Source organism: Pristis pectinata, chromosome 22, assembly GCF_009764475.1.
Source record: "Pristis pectinata isolate sPriPec2 chromosome 22, sPriPec2.1.pri, whole genome shotgun sequence".
Taxonomy (NCBI): Eukaryota; Metazoa; Chordata; class Chondrichthyes; order Rhinopristiformes; family Pristidae; genus Pristis; species Pristis pectinata.
This window is the reverse complement of record NC_067426.1, coordinates 21,387,292-21,405,083: the sequence shown is the minus strand read 5'-3', so window position 1 is coordinate 21,405,083 and position 17,792 is coordinate 21,387,292. Positions and strand designations below refer to the sequence as shown.

The following is a 17,792-nucleotide window of genomic DNA, read 5'->3' as shown; positions in this document are numbered from 1 at the left end:
CATTGGGATAACAATAATAACAGTAAATTTATATACTCACAAGGAATAAAATATAATCTGGACCTCCCGCTCTCTTGTTAAGTGAGCGTGATACAAAAAAAATTGAAAAGAAATTTAATTATATGAAAAGAGAACCCCCAAATCAAAAAAAATAGTAATAAACAAAAGCAAACAAAAAACTTCAAAAAAAAAAACTGGACTGATATTTCTTCGGTTAGAAAAGACATTATTATGTCGTCAGCTCCGCTCCTCTATATTCAAAGGCTATTGAAAGGGATTTGAAAAAGGTCTGCTTATATCATATGGAAATACTGAATAAATGGACTCCAAACTTCCTCAAATTTAAGTGAAGGATCAACAGTACCACACCTAATTTATAGTTTGAGAAAACTATTGAAATGTGGTAGGAGGTATAGGATCCTTCCATTTAAATGGAATGGATCTCTTGGCCATTAATGTAACAAAAGCAATCATACGACAAGCAGAAGCGGATGAATGGCCAGAGCCCATCATTGGTAACCCAAGTTTAAATCTTCCCCAATCTTCTTAACTTTCTCACAAGGAATAGGTCCCAGCTCTTCTGAAGTACTATCCATCTGCCTTGAGTGTTCCCTTATGGCCAAGCATTCCTGGAATTTGAAACATACCCTCCTCCAGTGTTTATCCTCCCAGATGTTAACCTCCCTTTATTCTAGCATTTCAGTGCATAGTAGTGCATGGTATTGGAAGTAATCAAGAGCATCTTTTCAGTTCCCCCTGAGTGCCAGAGACTAACTGTGGGATTTCTCATTCTTACAACATTGGTTCCCACTTAGACGACTATTTCTGGCCGTTACCCTTTCCTCTTCAAAATGTTCTTCTCGCTTTTTAATGATATCCTTTATCTTGGCACCAGGGAGGTAACAGGTGATGTAGGATTCACATCACAGAAACAAGAGTTTTGGGGTTCCTACATGACACAATTAATGTATTTTTTTTCAAGGTGGTTTTGGCTAAGAATATAATGGGAGAACTCATTTTTTGAATACTACCATGCATCCCCCTAAATATTACAACAGGCAGTCAGGGGATCTGCTCAACTTTTCATTTGAAAGAGCACCTTTGATAATGTTCTTGAGAGAGACAACCAGACAGACTGGCAGACAGAAAGAAAAGGGGAAAGAAAGATCATGTAAAATGGGCTTGAGTTAGAGTGAAGAGTAATGTGGCTGTTAGTTTATGTATTGTACTTTTGGTGAACAAAGCCTTGCAGAGCAGACTGGAAGGCTTTGTGTTAATGAAAATAAGAATACGGGAACAGACAAAGCATCAAATAAAAGGAAAAACCATGGCACAGACAAAACTGCTGGCAAGCAAAAGCAAAGAAAATCAAACATTAAAGAATGATAGCAAAAAAAACAAAATTACACATTGACAATTTGAAAGTGAGCATGTAAATACAAAAAAGCAGAGAGTACATGAAGAGAAATATATTATCTCCAAGCACAATGGATATTCCTAAACAGCACTGTGATGACAAAAACTTGACTGTTTGTCAACCAAAATTACTACTTACACTGACATGAATGAATTGTAGCTACCCATCAAAATTTCTCCCTACCTGTCTCTATTTCCTGAAAGTTTGCCTCTGACCAAACATTTAGTCACCTCTCCTGATATCTCCTCCTTTTGTTTGATTATATTTCATGGGACGTATTATTGAATTAGCATGTTGGCTGAAAAGTTAACAACTTCATTGGAAAACATGATTAAACTGAATATCATTGCCATTCACTCTAGTCTGTCTTCCATGAGTAACCATCAAATCCACAGGTTTACCTTCATTCTCAGTTGCATCTTTGTTGAATTCCAAGAAAATGTTTATGGTAAAACCTTTTTCCATAAACACATTTGGTTTCAATTTAGTGTCCTCATTTTAAGTGAGAGATTGGGAAATTATTGAATTTCATAAATATGGCTGAGATTTTTTTTGTTGTTGACCACTTGAGTGATACACGTTTTTAGTAGAGTTGTAACTCTTGGATCCTGAGATGTTTGTGGACCTATAATTATCTCAATATTCAATCAACAATTTTCTGCGTGCTTTGGATTATATAAATGAAGACCACATGCATCAAATATGGTTAAATTAATTCTGTTTGAAATTCTCAGTGTCATCAGGACTCAATATCATGACTTAGAGGTTACATGTTGACCTATCGATAAACAGTTTATATGTCAATGTTTATCAATCTGTTATTTAAAAGTGCAGGGATGGGAAAACATCTATTCCCCACCCATACACACAAATGGAGAAATCATTTAAAATGGCCAATCCACAAAGTACACAAAATATTTTTATCCACAAAACAAGTAAAAATGGTATTATACTTTCAAGAACAGAATTATTTTGATTTTTAGGTTGAACTTGTATCCAACTTTTTCATATAAAATAACCCTGTCACCAACAACTTTTCATTTGTAACCACAGTTTCTGAACTTCTGAGGGTCAAACATCTATAACGTTCTCTTTGCAGATTCTCAAAGCCTACCCTGCACAAAAATTGTTTCCAAAACTCTGCTCTTCAATCTTCCCCCTCATTAAACCTTGCTCACTTGTCACGTCTGTCGTCAATCAGCCACATTTGCTGTCAGTGCATTGAATTTAAAATCCCATTGTCTCACTGAATGCTGCATTGCCTCATCCTTCCTCACAAAACTATCTGCCTACAACTCAGTCAATTCTATTTAGTCATCCAAATTAGTGCATGTTAATAATATAATTGCAATTAAAATCAAGTGAAACGATGTTCTAATGCTGATCGACTGCATAGGTGAGAGTAATGCTGTACAAATCCAATTTCTGTCCAAAGTCTTGATGAGTAAAGTAGAAGAAAACTGATGATACTAAAAACCTTCTTAAAAAATGTATAGTTTGCTTCCTATATTCCTTCCCCATTCCTAGAACAATTCAAGCATAAGGTAAAAGCAAATTTCTCCTTTGAATTTAAATGGAATGTAAGTGAGAGTAAACGAATAACAGCATTGAAACTGTAAATTAGTCAGTTCTGGTTAGTTCATAAAGAAAAATGAACTGCAATTGTACTCTAATGCTCAAATCACATCTTAATGGAGCTTTTATAGAGTCAGAGTTAGCTAGCACAGAAACAGACCCTTTGGTCCAACTCGTCCATGCCATCTGAGATGCCTGCCTGAGCTAGTCCCATTTGCCTGTGTTTGGCCCATATCCTTTTAAACGTTTCCTTTCAATGAATCTGTCCAGATGTCTTTTAAATGTTATAATTGTTCCTGCCTCTACAGCTTCCTCTGGCAGCTGATTCCATATACCCACCACTTTCTGTGTGGAAAAGCTTTTCCCTTGGATCCCATCTAAATCTTCCCCCCCTCTAACCTTAAACCTACGCCCTCTAGTTTTAGATTCCCCTGCCTTCGGAAAAAGACTGTGACCATCCACCTTATCTATGCCCCTCATGATTTTATAATGCATTATAAGGTCACCCCTCAGCCTCCTACACTCCAGGGAAAATGGTCCCAGCCCTTCCAGTCTCTCCTTATGACTCAAGCCTTCCAGTCCTGAAAAACATTCTTGTGAATCTTTGCTGCACGCTCTCTATATTTACTCACAGCCGTCCTGTAGTATGGCGACCAGAACTGAACACAATACTCCAAGTGCAGTCTCGCCAACATCTTCTACAGCTGTAAACATGATGTCCCAATCCTTGTTCTTGACTACCTGGTCTAACTGTGTTGCCACTATCACGAACTATGTAATGTACTCCTAGATCTCTCTGTTCTATAATACTCCCCAGCACCCTGCCATTCACTGTACATGTCCTGCCCTTGTTTAACTTCCCAAAATGCAACACTTTGCACTTGTCTCAGTTAAATTCTATCTGCCATTCATTTGGCCACTTTCCCATTTGATCTATATCCTGTTGCATGCTCAGACAATTTTTCTTTGTCAACTATACCACCAATTTTGGTGCCATTTGCAAATTTACTCATCATTCCATCTACATTCTCATCCAAACCATTCATGTTTATGACAAACAACAGTGGTCTCAGCACTGATCCCTGCAGCACACTACTGGGCGTAGACCTCCAGTTTGGAGAAACAACCCTCCACCACCATCCTCTGACCCCTTCCACCAAGCCTACTTTGTATCCAATTGGTAGCTCACCCTGGATTCCATGTGATCGAACCTTCCGGACCAGCCTACCATGTTGGACCTTGTCAAAGGCCTTTTTGACAATGTCTACAGCTCTGCCCTTGTCAGTCCTCTTGGTCACCCCTTCAAGAAAAAACTCAATCAAATTCCTTAGTCATGATTTCCCACGCACAAAGCCATGCTGACTGTCCCTAATCAGTCCTTAACTTTCCAAATGCAGATAGATCCCATCTCTCAGAATCCCCTCCATTAACTTACCCACCACTGACGTTAGGCTCATTGACTTGTCCTTACAGCCCTTCTTAAATAAAGGCACAACATTAGCCACCCTCCAGTCATCCGCTACCTCACCTGTGGCTAACGAAGATACTGCCAAAATTGTTTTCTACATTTAAGGAAGTGACAAATGCTGGTATAAAACAGAAAATGTTGGAAGTACTTGTACCTTCAGACTGTATTTGTGGGGAGTGAAACAGAGTTAATGTTTCAAGTTTCAGGTTTTATTTCTGATTCCAGCACCTGCATATTGCTGTTGGGTAAATACTGGTGAGCTCATCATTGCCTTAAAATTACATTTTTTTTTCATTGATCAAAGTCAAAAGTTCCCAGCAATCTGAACTTTTAATTAGGCACAATACACCAGGGGAGAGATCCATGTAGCAACAGAAATACCCAATGTAAACAAACTACTCACTTGGCAGCAACTGCCCTGGTAATAAGCTGAGAGTCTGCTGCAGTGATTCCAGTTTCAGGTTGGTCAGCGAGTTCTTCAAATTAGAGCCTTCCTTAAAAGGTCCTGCTTTTGTAACTTACTCAATGATTGCATTATTGAAAATCTTAAAGCAACTTTGTTATTGTTACTAAGGTGGTTATTTAAGCTGAGCATTCCAGTCTTCCTATCCATAATAGGAAAGCAGGAATATATAAGGAGATGGTGGGAGTAGGTAGGACATTCAATATAAGAGAACACAATCTTAATAAGTAACAAAGCAGTTGCAGAAAACCTTCACTTTGTGATAAATTAAATCAATAATAACGGGCATTTATACAGTCTCTTTATTGTAAATGTCCCTAGGCAAACATGTATTATCAAACAAAAATTGCCACTAAGCCACATATGACACATTGCACTTTATATTAAAGGTTGATCAATTATTTTATAGAAGATTGAACTAGACATCCACAATGTGATCTTACCTCCAAAGAATCAGTAGCATTATCAGAAACTATGATTATCTCCACAACCACCACCAGCAAAATGGAGGACAGGTAACTTATTTCCAATTTTCTCTCTGAGCAATTACTTACTAGTGCCTTGACTTTTTTTCTGAACAATTACTATTATTTCACAAGGTCTTTAATTGTTTCCTTTCTTTTGATCCTGAAGTAGCTGAAGCTAACACAAGATGGTTGACTGAAAGTCTGTACCAAAGCTGGCAGCTGAGACAGGCAGGCAACTGCCCAGTGGACTTTTGATGGCTGCCTCACCCATCCTGTCTGATTAGCAATCTCAGCTCCGATCTCTACAGTGTCTGGGAGCTTATGTTGTCAATGCCATGTAGGGTTTTGTTGTTGCTGCTATAAACTACAATGTGTAAAATATTCAGTTAATTATACCCAACTCACGTCAGACTTACTGGTCACCCCTTTGTGTCATTGCTATGTTATCTTTCTTACCTTTAAACATTTTCTATTTCCCAATCATTTTCACGCTGTTAACAATTTGCCCAACAGAAGGACAGTCTCACACATATGTGAGAAAAAAATATCCAGGAAGATAGAAGCAGACAGATATAAAAATCCCAATTTACTAAAGAATCTGGAGCAACAGTAACTGATGTTTACTGCTCTCCCAGTACCTTGTAATTTTGCACAGTTGATTAATGTTTTTATCTGCAGGTTCTCTGAGCTGGAGCTGCTGTGAAGCAGATGAAGTTCAGTTTGAATTTTATAGAACTCGTAAAACAAAATAAACAGTCAAATTGCAAACATCCAAAATTTAAACACAGCTTAAAAACACTTGAAAATTAACTAACTAAATGAAAAATGAGCACTAACAAACTAAGTAAGTGAAAGAGTTAAGCCCATTTTAAATGACGGGCTACATTGGAGTATGAATTTGGGCACTGTGTAACCTCAAGATTCTGTGAATATGCTGTGATTAGTCTATATATAGATGGTAAGGCTCAAGTCTGGAGTATGCGGATACTGTGGTGTTTGAATGGCCTGGGGTTGTACCTATCATCCAACAGCCAAACCAGTCAGATAGTAACGTACCCTGGGGAATCAGCTGAGTCATTTCAACAGCTTGAGACTCAATAAATACAGGCTCTGGAGGCTCGGGGGCTGAATGTGGAAGTCTGCAACTGAAGTCAACTGTCTTATTTGCTGAAGAAATGAAAGCTCATGGATCCATTTAAACTTTGACTGGTAGCCATGACTATCAAAGGGCAACACTAAGCTAGCACATTTTTTTCCAACTTCATTGCAATTTTTTCCTCTTGTAAGATTTTTATTTTCATTGGAGCAGAAAGTTTTCATCTTCAGAAACTTTTTTTCATACTTACATGCTTGTGAAGAATTTCAAAGGATTTTTTTGATATTTTCAGTACAGAGATATCCTATCAATACTAAGATAAAATAAATTAAGAGAACAACAATTGTCGGTAATGGCTGGAATGCAGAGATGTGACAAGACCGTTTTTCTTCTGATGTGTTTACTGGGACTGTTTGTGGAGTTGGTGAACGGGAGCTTGTTGAAGCAGCATTCACATTCAAGCTTTATCCATCGAAGGCTGAACAGCAGGGAGAGGCGAGAGATGCAAAAAGAGATCTTGTCTATTCTGGGCCTACCTCGCCGCCCCAAACCTCTGCTCTCCATCAAACGCTCATCTTCTGCCCCAGTTTTCATGTTGGATCTTTATCGTACTTTGGCCAACGAAGAGTCAGACCGGTGGCAGGGGGCTCCATTGCCTTTTCATGTGTTCCAGAGCACTCAGAGACCCCTGGAAGAGACCTTCCTCAGTCAAGCAGATACTGTTATGAGCTTTGTTAATGTAGGTAAGTGTGTGTTTAAAACAAAAATGCAGTTTTAGACTTGCTACACTATAGATTTGGCTTTCTGTTGATCTACTCTATCGTATAACTTGGCCCATAAAGTTAGTTTTCAATGATGCTTAAGATTTTAGCAAAGAGTGGAAGATTAGGTGGTGAAACTAATCTCGTAGAACATTAGCAGTAGCTCCAGTATAACTTCCAATTTAACAGATTACACAAAAGTATTGCCTTAGCGAGATTATGCTGAATTGAGTCGATGCAGATGAGGTAGATGGACACCGATGTGCAGCTGACACCTTTTATTCAGTGTTAAGATATCCAAAAACCCAGCTGTACTTTAATACTGAGCTGAGGTGGATTCTCATGTATGAGTTTGCTAAATGATAAAATATTTTAAATAGAGGTCAAGGTTAGCTCAGCAAAACTTCCTTTAGAATTGTGTTTATTTTCTGTGTTTGCAGAGACCAATTAACTGAGTAGTAAGCATTTTAATAAGAATGACTTTATTGTTACAAAATTCATAAATTAACAAAAGATTGGTACCAGATATAACATGCCAATTTGTAGAATAAGGCTCCAGATGCTAGAAATATATGCTATGTGAATCTCATAGTTTGCTGAAATACTAACAGTATGTCCTTTCCAAAGTTTGCTGTTATACCAAAATTGGAAACATAAAAATCAAGCTTCAACTGTTGAACTGTTATAAGATATAGTATTTGCATCTTGTTCCTGAACTTAATGCAACCTAGTGTTAACTTTAGAAACCTTTGCTGGAGTTATAGAATAACTAACTTGACTGGGCAGCTGAATGCTGAGCTGATTTTACAAGTAGTTCCAGGCACTACCTTAGCAATTTTCTAACCATTGGAGACGTGTATTACAAATAGCCTATTTCTTTGTTGTAGTTTCCATGTAATTCCTTTATGTAAGTGTCATAAATCTATCAACCTCACTGGAAAAATGCACCCATCCGAGACCATAATTTAGTATTGCTGTATAATTTTAAGAAGTCATGGATATCTTGAAGTACAATGTAAAATGCTTTTGTGGTAAAGATTCTCCCATCTTAAGGAAAAGTTCTACTCTTCCAAGCTTCCATCTGTATGACAAGAAGTTGAGTATAACGCCAGGCATACAACAGTGACAGTAACCATTAATCTCGCGTGGCAGAACATCTGAAGGTGACAGCCTTTAGTCAGAATTTTCTCTGCATTTTTGGTTTCTGACAGTTTTTGTGTGGCAAGTTGCTGAAAGTGTGGAGAGGGAAACAGGCCAACTGGGGCTTAATCTTAAATTCACTCACAGGATTTGGGCATTGCTGGGCAAGTCCTCTATTTATTGCCTATACTTAATTGCCCTTGAAAAGGTCATTTTAGAGGGCAGTTAAGAATCAACCACTTTGCTGTAGATTTGGACTCAAATGTAATCCAGACGTATTATCCAGGTTAAATAAAGCAGATTTCTTATAGGCACTGGTAGACTAGATGGGTTTTCTGCCTACCTAGGTCATTATTTTTGAACCTACCTTTTCAAATCCAGATTTATTTAGCTAACTGAATTTAAATTCCCCAACTGACAGGATGGGATTTGAACTTCTGTCATGGAATCTTTAATCCAGTCCTCTGGATTGTTAGTCCATAAATGTTACCCTGAGCTTGACCACACTCTCCTGGGCTGTAGGGGCTGGTATCTGTTTCTTCAATCATTCATAATGAAGGATTGTAAAACAGTGCAGGGATTGAGAGCTAAATATAAATTAGAGTGGCTGAATTCAATGTAAAATCAGATATAGGCGCAGAAATTAGAGGGAAACAGAGACTGAATTAAGAGAGAGAAAATAAATTTTAATCTCCAATTAAAAATAAAAAACAAAATCCATACATGTAATCATTAATTTTCAACACAGGAATGAGCATTTATCACAGTACTTGAAATGACAAGACTTAATGTTGCATGGTGACTTTAGCTTGTGTCTATTATGCAAAGACAGCAATTTTGCAGCATTTTCTGATTTCAGATTTCCAGCATCAGCAGTTTTTGTTTTGCTTTTATGATGACCCATTTGTACCTCAGCTGTATTTGCACAAATTTATTTCATATCCCTTTCTGCTCCTACCCAACCAAAACCTATTGACCGATAGTCAAAAAAAAATTGCAGGTGCTGGAAATCTGAAATCAGAACAGACAATGCAACAGGTCAGGCAGCATCTGTGGGAAGTGAAACAAAGTTAAGATTTCAGTTTGATGACCTACCTGAATCTATTGATCATGGGTCTTGGAAGTTTCAATTTGTCCCATGTTCACATTCTTTTAACAGAGTAAGTTCCAGATTTTCTGTAACATTTGTGTGGAATGTGTACTTCCTGATTTCACTCATTGTAAGGGATCTTATCAAACACTTTCTATAACTCCATGTAAGCATTATCCATTGAAACTCTGCAATCTACATACCAGTGAGCTCTTCAAAAGTTAACTCAACTCATCAGCATGAAAAACTCTTTTCAAATCCATGCTGATTCTTCGATCTACTGATAATTGTTCAAGTGAGCAGCTGATCTGTCCTTGTGTTGGATTCCATGATGTCCCCAGACGTGAAAGGTTTCACTCTCCTTCCCTGCTTAAATAGTGACGTAGTGTTTTCGATTTTCCAATCCAAATGCTTCATTCAAAATGGAAAATATTACCAACATCTGCTTAATCACACATTGATTTGTTTATCAGGTGCTCTTACCCTGATTGAGAGATGAGGGTTACGGCAGCAAATGTGAGCACAAGCAGGACAGACAAAATAAGTGAGCATATCAGAATTAGAAAGACATGGCAGTGCAAACGCAGCCTGGAATCAAATAACACGCATTGGTTATAGACAGTCTGCTTCAGAACTAGATAGTGAATGAGCAGGGAATGGAATTAATGGCAAGGGTGCAGAGTTTGGTGGAGACCAAAGATGGTAGCTTTGAGCTTTCTAGGTTTAGCTGGAGGAAACTGCAGCTCTTATAGGGATGAAAGTCAGGCAAGTGATCTATAACACACAGTTCTGTGTTACAAGGACCTGATCTGTGTCTAAGGACAACGTTTCAAAAGGTTAACATGAGGATAAGCAAGAAGATGAGACCTTGAGAGATTCCAGAAGTCACTGCAGGGATATAGAGAGAAACCAAAAAAGTTCTGCTTATATCTGCATACTCTAGTGGAACCATAAGAGGGTGGATTAAATTAAATCATTTACTCTTTCAACAATACCCTCTTTAACTTCTTTGGTTAGCTCTGGTTGGTCCATTCCTTCCTTACAATCTTTCCTCCTTATCTGGATAGATGTTTGCTGAGTTGAGTACACTAAAATACCACCGACAGGGCTTTCACAAAATCCTGTAAATGCACTTACAGGATAAACAAACCAACATAACATCCTCTTCCATCCCCAATGCTGAGGTTCACGTTCAAACAGCTCCAGTTGGCAGGTCACATCATCCTCTTGTCTGACACCACAACCCAAAACAATCAATCCACTCCAGTTGGACAGAGAAATCACTCCAAGTACATCCTCAAAGCCTCCTTGAAAATGCAACATCGTCTCCAACTCATGGGAATCTCTGACCCAAGACAAACAGGCAGAGAAGTATTTGGAAAGGCATGGAGCACCTTGAGTACCTCTGGTTGAAGCACATGGGGATCATGTGCAGCCAGCTAAAGGAATGCACAACAATCCAAATATTGCCCCCCCCACCCCCACTGCCTGTCCCATCATGCACCACCTGTGGCAAAGTCTGCAGCTCTCGCACAGGACACTTCAGCCACCACAGAACACACAGCAAGGCAGTGGAAGCAAGTCATCCTCAAGCCCAAGGGACTGACCAAGTAAAAGAAAGGTTTCAGAGCCATGGCAGAGAGGAAACCTAACTGGAGAAGCTCAAAGTGCAAACATCAAAAAACAGTTCAATATCTACAGTATACAAAAATATTTCACTCTTTTCTTTGTATTTCACATTTTCTGTCCAATCTTGTACTTATCCACCTGTCGTCTCTATTTAGCACATTAAATTATGCCAACACCCATAACATATTTCACTGCTCACACTGAGCTCCAATCACCATTGAACACCACCTTATATCAAGTCTGTAGACTTGGTGTGGACAGGTTGTAGCTGCAGATTCTGATATAGATGACTGCCATCGACCACCTGGGTGAGACTCCACTCATTTTCATCCATTCTTCTCTATTCAGTGACAGCCAGAGAATCAGAATCAGGTTTATTATCACTGACTTGTATGACGTGAAATTTATTGTTTTACAGCAGCAGTACAGTGCAAATTCATAAAATTACTATAAATTACAAAATAAATAAATAGTGCAAAAGAAAAGGAATAACGAGGTAGTGTTCATGGGTTCATAGACTGTTCAGAAACCTGAAGGCGGAGGGGAAGAAGCTGTTCCTAACTCATTGAGTGTGGGTCTTCAGGCTCCTGTACCTCTTCCTTGATGGCAGTAACGAGAAGAGGGCATGTCCCGAATGGTGAGGGTCCTTAGTGATGGATGCCGCCTTCTTAAGACACCACCTCTTGAAGATGTCCTTGACGATGGGGAGAGTTATTTTCCCTAATGCCATATCTCTGGTATAAAATTCCACATAGGATGTCTGCAGTGGTGCAACATAACATTTCACTCCCATGAGTTTTCAACCTGAAAACTGGCAGTTCTTATTTGCTCTCTCAGCAATCAGGCTTTGTTCACCTTGAAATTGCAATTAAAACTGTGAACTCTCAAACTGCGCTCTTTGTCCTCACTATGACCTCATATACCACTTCAATGCTTTATCACTGGAGATCAGAGTCAGAGTCAGTATCAGCTTCCTCAGGATCATTCCAGGCTGCTGCTGTTTGCCACTTCTCACTGCTTGCTGGTCATTGCTGCATCAGGGAATGACTGGGCACCTGCTTTGAGCATGTGATACTTGGTCCTGGACTCCCCAGCTGGAGAAACATCATCCCTGCATCTACTCTGTTCTACCCCATACAAATTTTGTATGTTTTCATGCGATCAGCTCTCTTTCTTCTGCACTCCTCATGGGGGAAGAATGTCCCAGGGATCAACGTGGTGACCTTTCATTCCACCCATTCTCTCACAGTTATATCCTTTCTTGGGTAGGGAGAGCAGACCTGTAAATAATATTCCAGGTGTGGTCTCACCAGGGCCCTATAGAATTGGGGTAAGAGATCAATACACTTGTACTCATATCCTCTTTGAGTAAAGGTCAACAAAGTGTCTGCCTTCCTGCTTGTTAACCCTGCATGGCACCACAGATTTGTTGTGGCATTATCCTGTTTGCTTGTTAGTTATTTTGGCATGCAATACAAAATGTACCCAGAACATGTTTCTCATTACCTTTTTTAAATCTTAATGTATTGTGATATCTGGAAATGGTGATACTGAATTATCAGGAAAGGTGATCCCTGACGCAAATGGTGCAATGAAGGTTTAGTCTACAGTTATACCATAGATACTGATCTCAGATCAGCTTTCAACACCATTTTTGCAGCCAAGAGTAATTATTTTTGTGGTATTGACTGCAAATACACCTGTCAGGAAAGTGAGTTATAATTTGGGATTGTAACAACACTGTTTATCCAAGCTCACTGCATAGGAAAGCACAAATAAATAGCTCTACCCTTCCTCTGAAACAAAAAGTAACTGGTATAGAATGCTTCATAAGACTTCATAAGACTTAATAAAATGTGAGCATTTTGGGATGCAAAATGAATCACATCAACTACAAATGTAGAGTTGGCAACCACTTTGCTGAGCTCCTGCATTCAGTCCACAGGGGTGACCCTGAACTTCCTCTCACCTGCTACTTTAATTCTCCATCCCACTAGCACTCTGACCTGCCTGTCTGTCAGTTGCCTTCTGCACTGTTGTAACAAGGCTCAGTATAAGTTTGAGAAACAGTATCTCATCTTCTATCTGGACATACTTGCAACCTTTCAGATGTAATACTGAATCCTGCATCTTGTATTTGCATCAGAAATGGCCAGTTCTGCTGTGAGTTGTCCGTCTGTAATACTGGTTCAGTTTTATTCTCTCTCCATTAGCACAGCCTGGCCTGCTGGGCAGGTCCTATACTCTGTACCTTACAGTTTGTAAAGGCCTTTCTTTGTGTTCTTTCTCTCTAACTGCCCTCGCTCCCAAGCTTTCATTTTCCTTTGTTCATGATTTCTCTCTAACTTCCCTCATTAATCTATTAACTGGATGATTTCATCGACAGTTTATCCCCATAGCAACCCTGGCCTCATCCAATCAGATATATTCCCCTTGTCCTATCCATCCTATCCCCACCCTCTCTGCAACTTAAAACGTTCTCTCTCTCTCTCTCCCAGTTTTGACAAAAGGTCTCTGACTTGAAACATGAACTGTTTCCCTTTCCATAGACCCTGCCTGATCTGCTGAGTGTTTCCAGCATTTTCTGCTTTTATTATGTGAACTATGTACTTTGGGCTAAACTGAAACAGCATTTGTTGTATAACATAAATTTCATTTGGAGAAAGATAAATGAATGGAAGTGCATCAACAAACAGAAAATGCTGGTTATATCCCACAGGTCAGACTCCATTGGCAAAAGTGAATGCTTTAGCTTACAATAGACTTATAGTCTATTTGCAAGCTGAACCAGGAACAGTAGTCCTGAAAGTTATACTTAAGTTTATGACCTGTACCACACTGCAGGAACAAAATGATATAGCCACAGAAATGTTCTATGGAGTTGGCACTGAAAATAAATAAAAGCCTATTGCTGTCTTGTGTTCTGATTTGGCACTGCTAATTCACATCCACCTCCCTGGATTTGCCTATGCCCAATTACTTGACGTGCTCCTGAAGCCCAACGTGGTATCTTAGTATTCATCATGCTTCAGGAAAGATGCAGCAAGAACTCAGTAGATTAGAAATGCCCAGACTACAGCCAGAGGCCATATTTGATCCACAGTATATCTACTCTTGGCCTGGCGTGCTCAAGGAGTGACTGCGAAGCAAACGTTCAAATACTCTACCACTCATAAGGCTAAAAGTGTTCTGTTCAAAGGTATCTTTTTTTCTTCGGTAATTACTTTCCACTGAGGGGGGGTTAGTTGGGAGGAATTGCTGTGGAAGGTGGTGTTGGAGGTCAGACAGAGGGTTAATAGGGTAAAACGTAGTAGGAATTGAGAGGTTGCAATGTGGGAGTGGGAAGAGAAGCCATTACAGCAGATTCGCTTCTTATGTCAGGAACTGGGTGTTGGCAGTCCAACTCAGCTGGACAAGAGATGTCAGAACAAGATTATGCTATCAATCACATTAAAGGGTGCAGGCAGATAAAGATCAATGGGGGAATGAGGGATGATGCACAAAATTGCAGACACAAAGGATGACATTTACGACTATAATTAAGACTGATTCAGAGCTGTGGTGGGGTGGAAAACCAGACTGAAGAGGTTCAAACAATGGAGTTTCACAATATCACAATTGACAACTTTAGAGAGGAAAGGAAGATTGAAGGTAAGGTTGGGTTTGCAATGATGTGTCATTTCCAAAGCATAGTTACATTGGAGCAGGACAGTAACTCTTAATGATATCGCCCAGTATAGGTTCAAAATAAGTGGTAAAGAGATTTGAGGTCAGTGGGGGATATATTTTTTACCTAGAGCTTGGTAAGAGTCTGGAATTTACTGCTGAAAAGGCTGGTAGAGATAGGAAACCTTATCATGTGTTTAAAAATAAACTGCCCAAATGTGTATTTGAAGAGTTATGACCTATAGGGCTATGAATTAAGTCCTCCCTCTTTGACTTACAACACCACTTTCTGCAGCAATTCCCCCCCAACATATCCCTGCAATAGAAGCTGATTACAGAAGAAAAGCCTGTACTGTCGCATAGAACACTTTCAGCATTGCACCAAACTTCAGTCTGTCCTTCAGCAAGTCATCCTGGACTTTAGAAAGTGCTAATGTGCAACATTGTGCTGGAAGATCAACAAGCTTCAGGCAAGTTAAAGTACCTTTCTCACCAAGTCGATAATCTTGCAGCAGTAGTTGATGTTTGTCTCAGTGTGGGTCTCTGGGAACAGTGCCTGGAATACAGAGTGTTGTGTTTCACGGCTGTACAGGATGAACCTTGACAAAGACCCTTGCATTCCTTTCCAGACCTTCTTGGCAAACGTACAGTCCAGAAGGAGGCAGACAGTGGTCTCATCCAGCCGCTTTGTGGGCAGTGTGTGATGGTGTTGACATCTATTTGTGTAGGAGGGATCCTGCAGGGATGGCTCTTATCACCACCAGCCAGCCAAGGTCTTGGTGCTTGTTTGAAAGTTCAGGTGATGATCATTCTGCGAAGTAACTTTGACAGTCTGTTCAGGAAACCATCCTCTGGAGCTACGCAAATGAAATACTAAGAGGCAGGTTGGAACTGTTCTTCCACGTTTCATTAACTGCAGCTGGAGGGCTGGGCAGAACGGGGTAGAACAAAGGCAGCTCATTAAGGCAGGGAAAAGCAGTTCTCAATGAGTGCCGTCATGCTGTCATCCACCTGCTCCGCAGTTATTGTAACCATGCATCCAATCTACATACAGCTGCCTGTCTTGAATCAGACAAGTGTTACTGTTTCATATGCAAAACAGCTTGAGTTATTGAGACGCAAAATCTTCACTACAGTAGATGTACAACACTAAACAATAACGATCTTACAATCTGTTAAGCATTTTACTTGCAGACATGATGTCAATATACTGAATAAAACTGTGTGCCCATCCTCTACAAAAAAAATCTTCCTGTGAGACACACAACATTCTGTTTATTATATTGTTGGAAGAAGAGAAATCTTTTGCTGCTCAATTTGTACCACCCATGGTTTCAGGGGACAGTGCTAATAAACATGAAAATTGCCCCTGGGTCTTAACAGCAACAGTTGACCTGTGTTTCAGTGTTATAATTAGGCCCCATCCTACTTCCATTAGAAAGGCGAGTTGCTTAACTCAGAATCTCTCAGACAATGCAAATGAGCAAACCTCCAGCAGCAAATCTGGGGATCCATTTTCTTCATTTCTCTGCCTGCCCATTTTTAGAGTTAATTTAAAAACTTGGGACTGCCAACCAAAAAAAGTCTGATATCCCTTCTACTATCTGATGATTGCAAAATCTGATGACAATAGAATCGGTGACGTGCCAGAGCAGCATATTCAATCATTTCATCTACAGCCAACCCAGGCATGACACAAGGATAACCCTGATGGTGGAAAGTTTTGGAGCTATGATTTCAAAGTCATCTGTTCCTCACAAAGAGAACTGCATTGAGACAAAAATGGTCCAATTTGTTCTAAATGCTGAAACTCACTGAGTGCCTGCTGCTCAGCTGATATATGTCTGTTAGTATCAGGATCAAATTTTACAGTGCAATTAAGAGAAGAATTTTGACAAGAGCATTTGTTAAAGACTCACTATAGCCTTAAGATGATGCCGGTGACTCTCAGATCTTATCTTGATCACATGAAATGACACATTATTCCATTTGGCAACCTGTCACCCACATCATGGCCCTGCAGTCATGTGAAGGCTTTCCTGGGTAGTGGCGCCAAGTTCCTTTTCCTGAAAAACCTCATTAGACTATCATTTCTCATGAGCATTTTCTGCTACTAATGTGTTGAGCTCAAGTTATTAAACCAGTGCTAGAACTTTCAGGAAGTGAAGACTGAATCAAATACCCTTGCACTACTATAAATTGACAAGAAATGGTACGTTGGCAGTCTGGCATAAATGGAATTGAGATGTTGTTCAAGAAAGATAAAAGACCAAGTCCTTTTGCTAAACCTTCGTAGAGTTTGTGTTTCTTATTTTTACAATAGACTCCCAGTCAATATAATTCAATGTGTGATGGCCTCACATGCTGCATCTTCCTGCCTGTGCCATTAATTATCTACACGTGATATGTTAACTTTGGATTTAAAATGAGGAGAAACTGTTGAGCAGATAGAAGGTTCCTTTCCACAAAGAAGCAGAAGTTTTGGAGCTGGACTCTTTTCTAGCCTCTCTGTCGAAGAGTGGTGCAGTGGGGTTTAGATAAGGGGGAAAAGTCCATGACGTTTTTAAAATAAGCTAACATGCCTTCCTAAATTTATTTTTCTCCATTAACAGAAACAAAAATCCTTTGAGTAGCCTGACTTTTCTAGTTACAAGACCAGTTGCAAGATCTGAGCTGAGTCTCGCTCTCTGTCACCCTCACTTGAGTTTTCACTCCTTCCCTGGAGGAATCACTTTGTCTCCACTGAAAGCCTACTCCATACTTACATCGATGATTTAATCAGTAGTGGCCACAGACACAAAAACAGTTTCACACCACTCAGTTTTGCTGTGGTTTGCCATTTCATGGCTTCTGTTTGCCAGTTAGCTAATGAAATTTCCAAAACTTTTAGCTCTTCTTGTGTTAGTTTTATTCTGTCAAGTTTTGCTTCTGTAATAAACTCATTATTGTTGATTAAAACATCATAAAATATAATTTAAAGTTTGAAATTAATATTTAACTTTGTACTCATTGACTGAGAA

At 39.5% G+C, this 17,792-nt stretch overlaps 1 protein-coding gene across 1 annotated transcript in view; it reads left to right on the top strand.

The window, feature by feature from the left end:
• The first annotated feature begins 6,838 nt into the window (after positions 1–6,838).
• Positions 6,839–17,792, top strand: part of LOC127581902 (bone morphogenetic protein 7-like) — a 48,152-nt gene continuing 37,198 nt past the window's right edge. The window contains exon 1 of the mRNA XM_052036732.1: positions 6,839–7,229. Coding sequence (XP_051892692.1) covers positions 6,839–7,229 — 391 coding nt within the window. The remainder of the gene's footprint in view (positions 7,230–17,792) is intronic.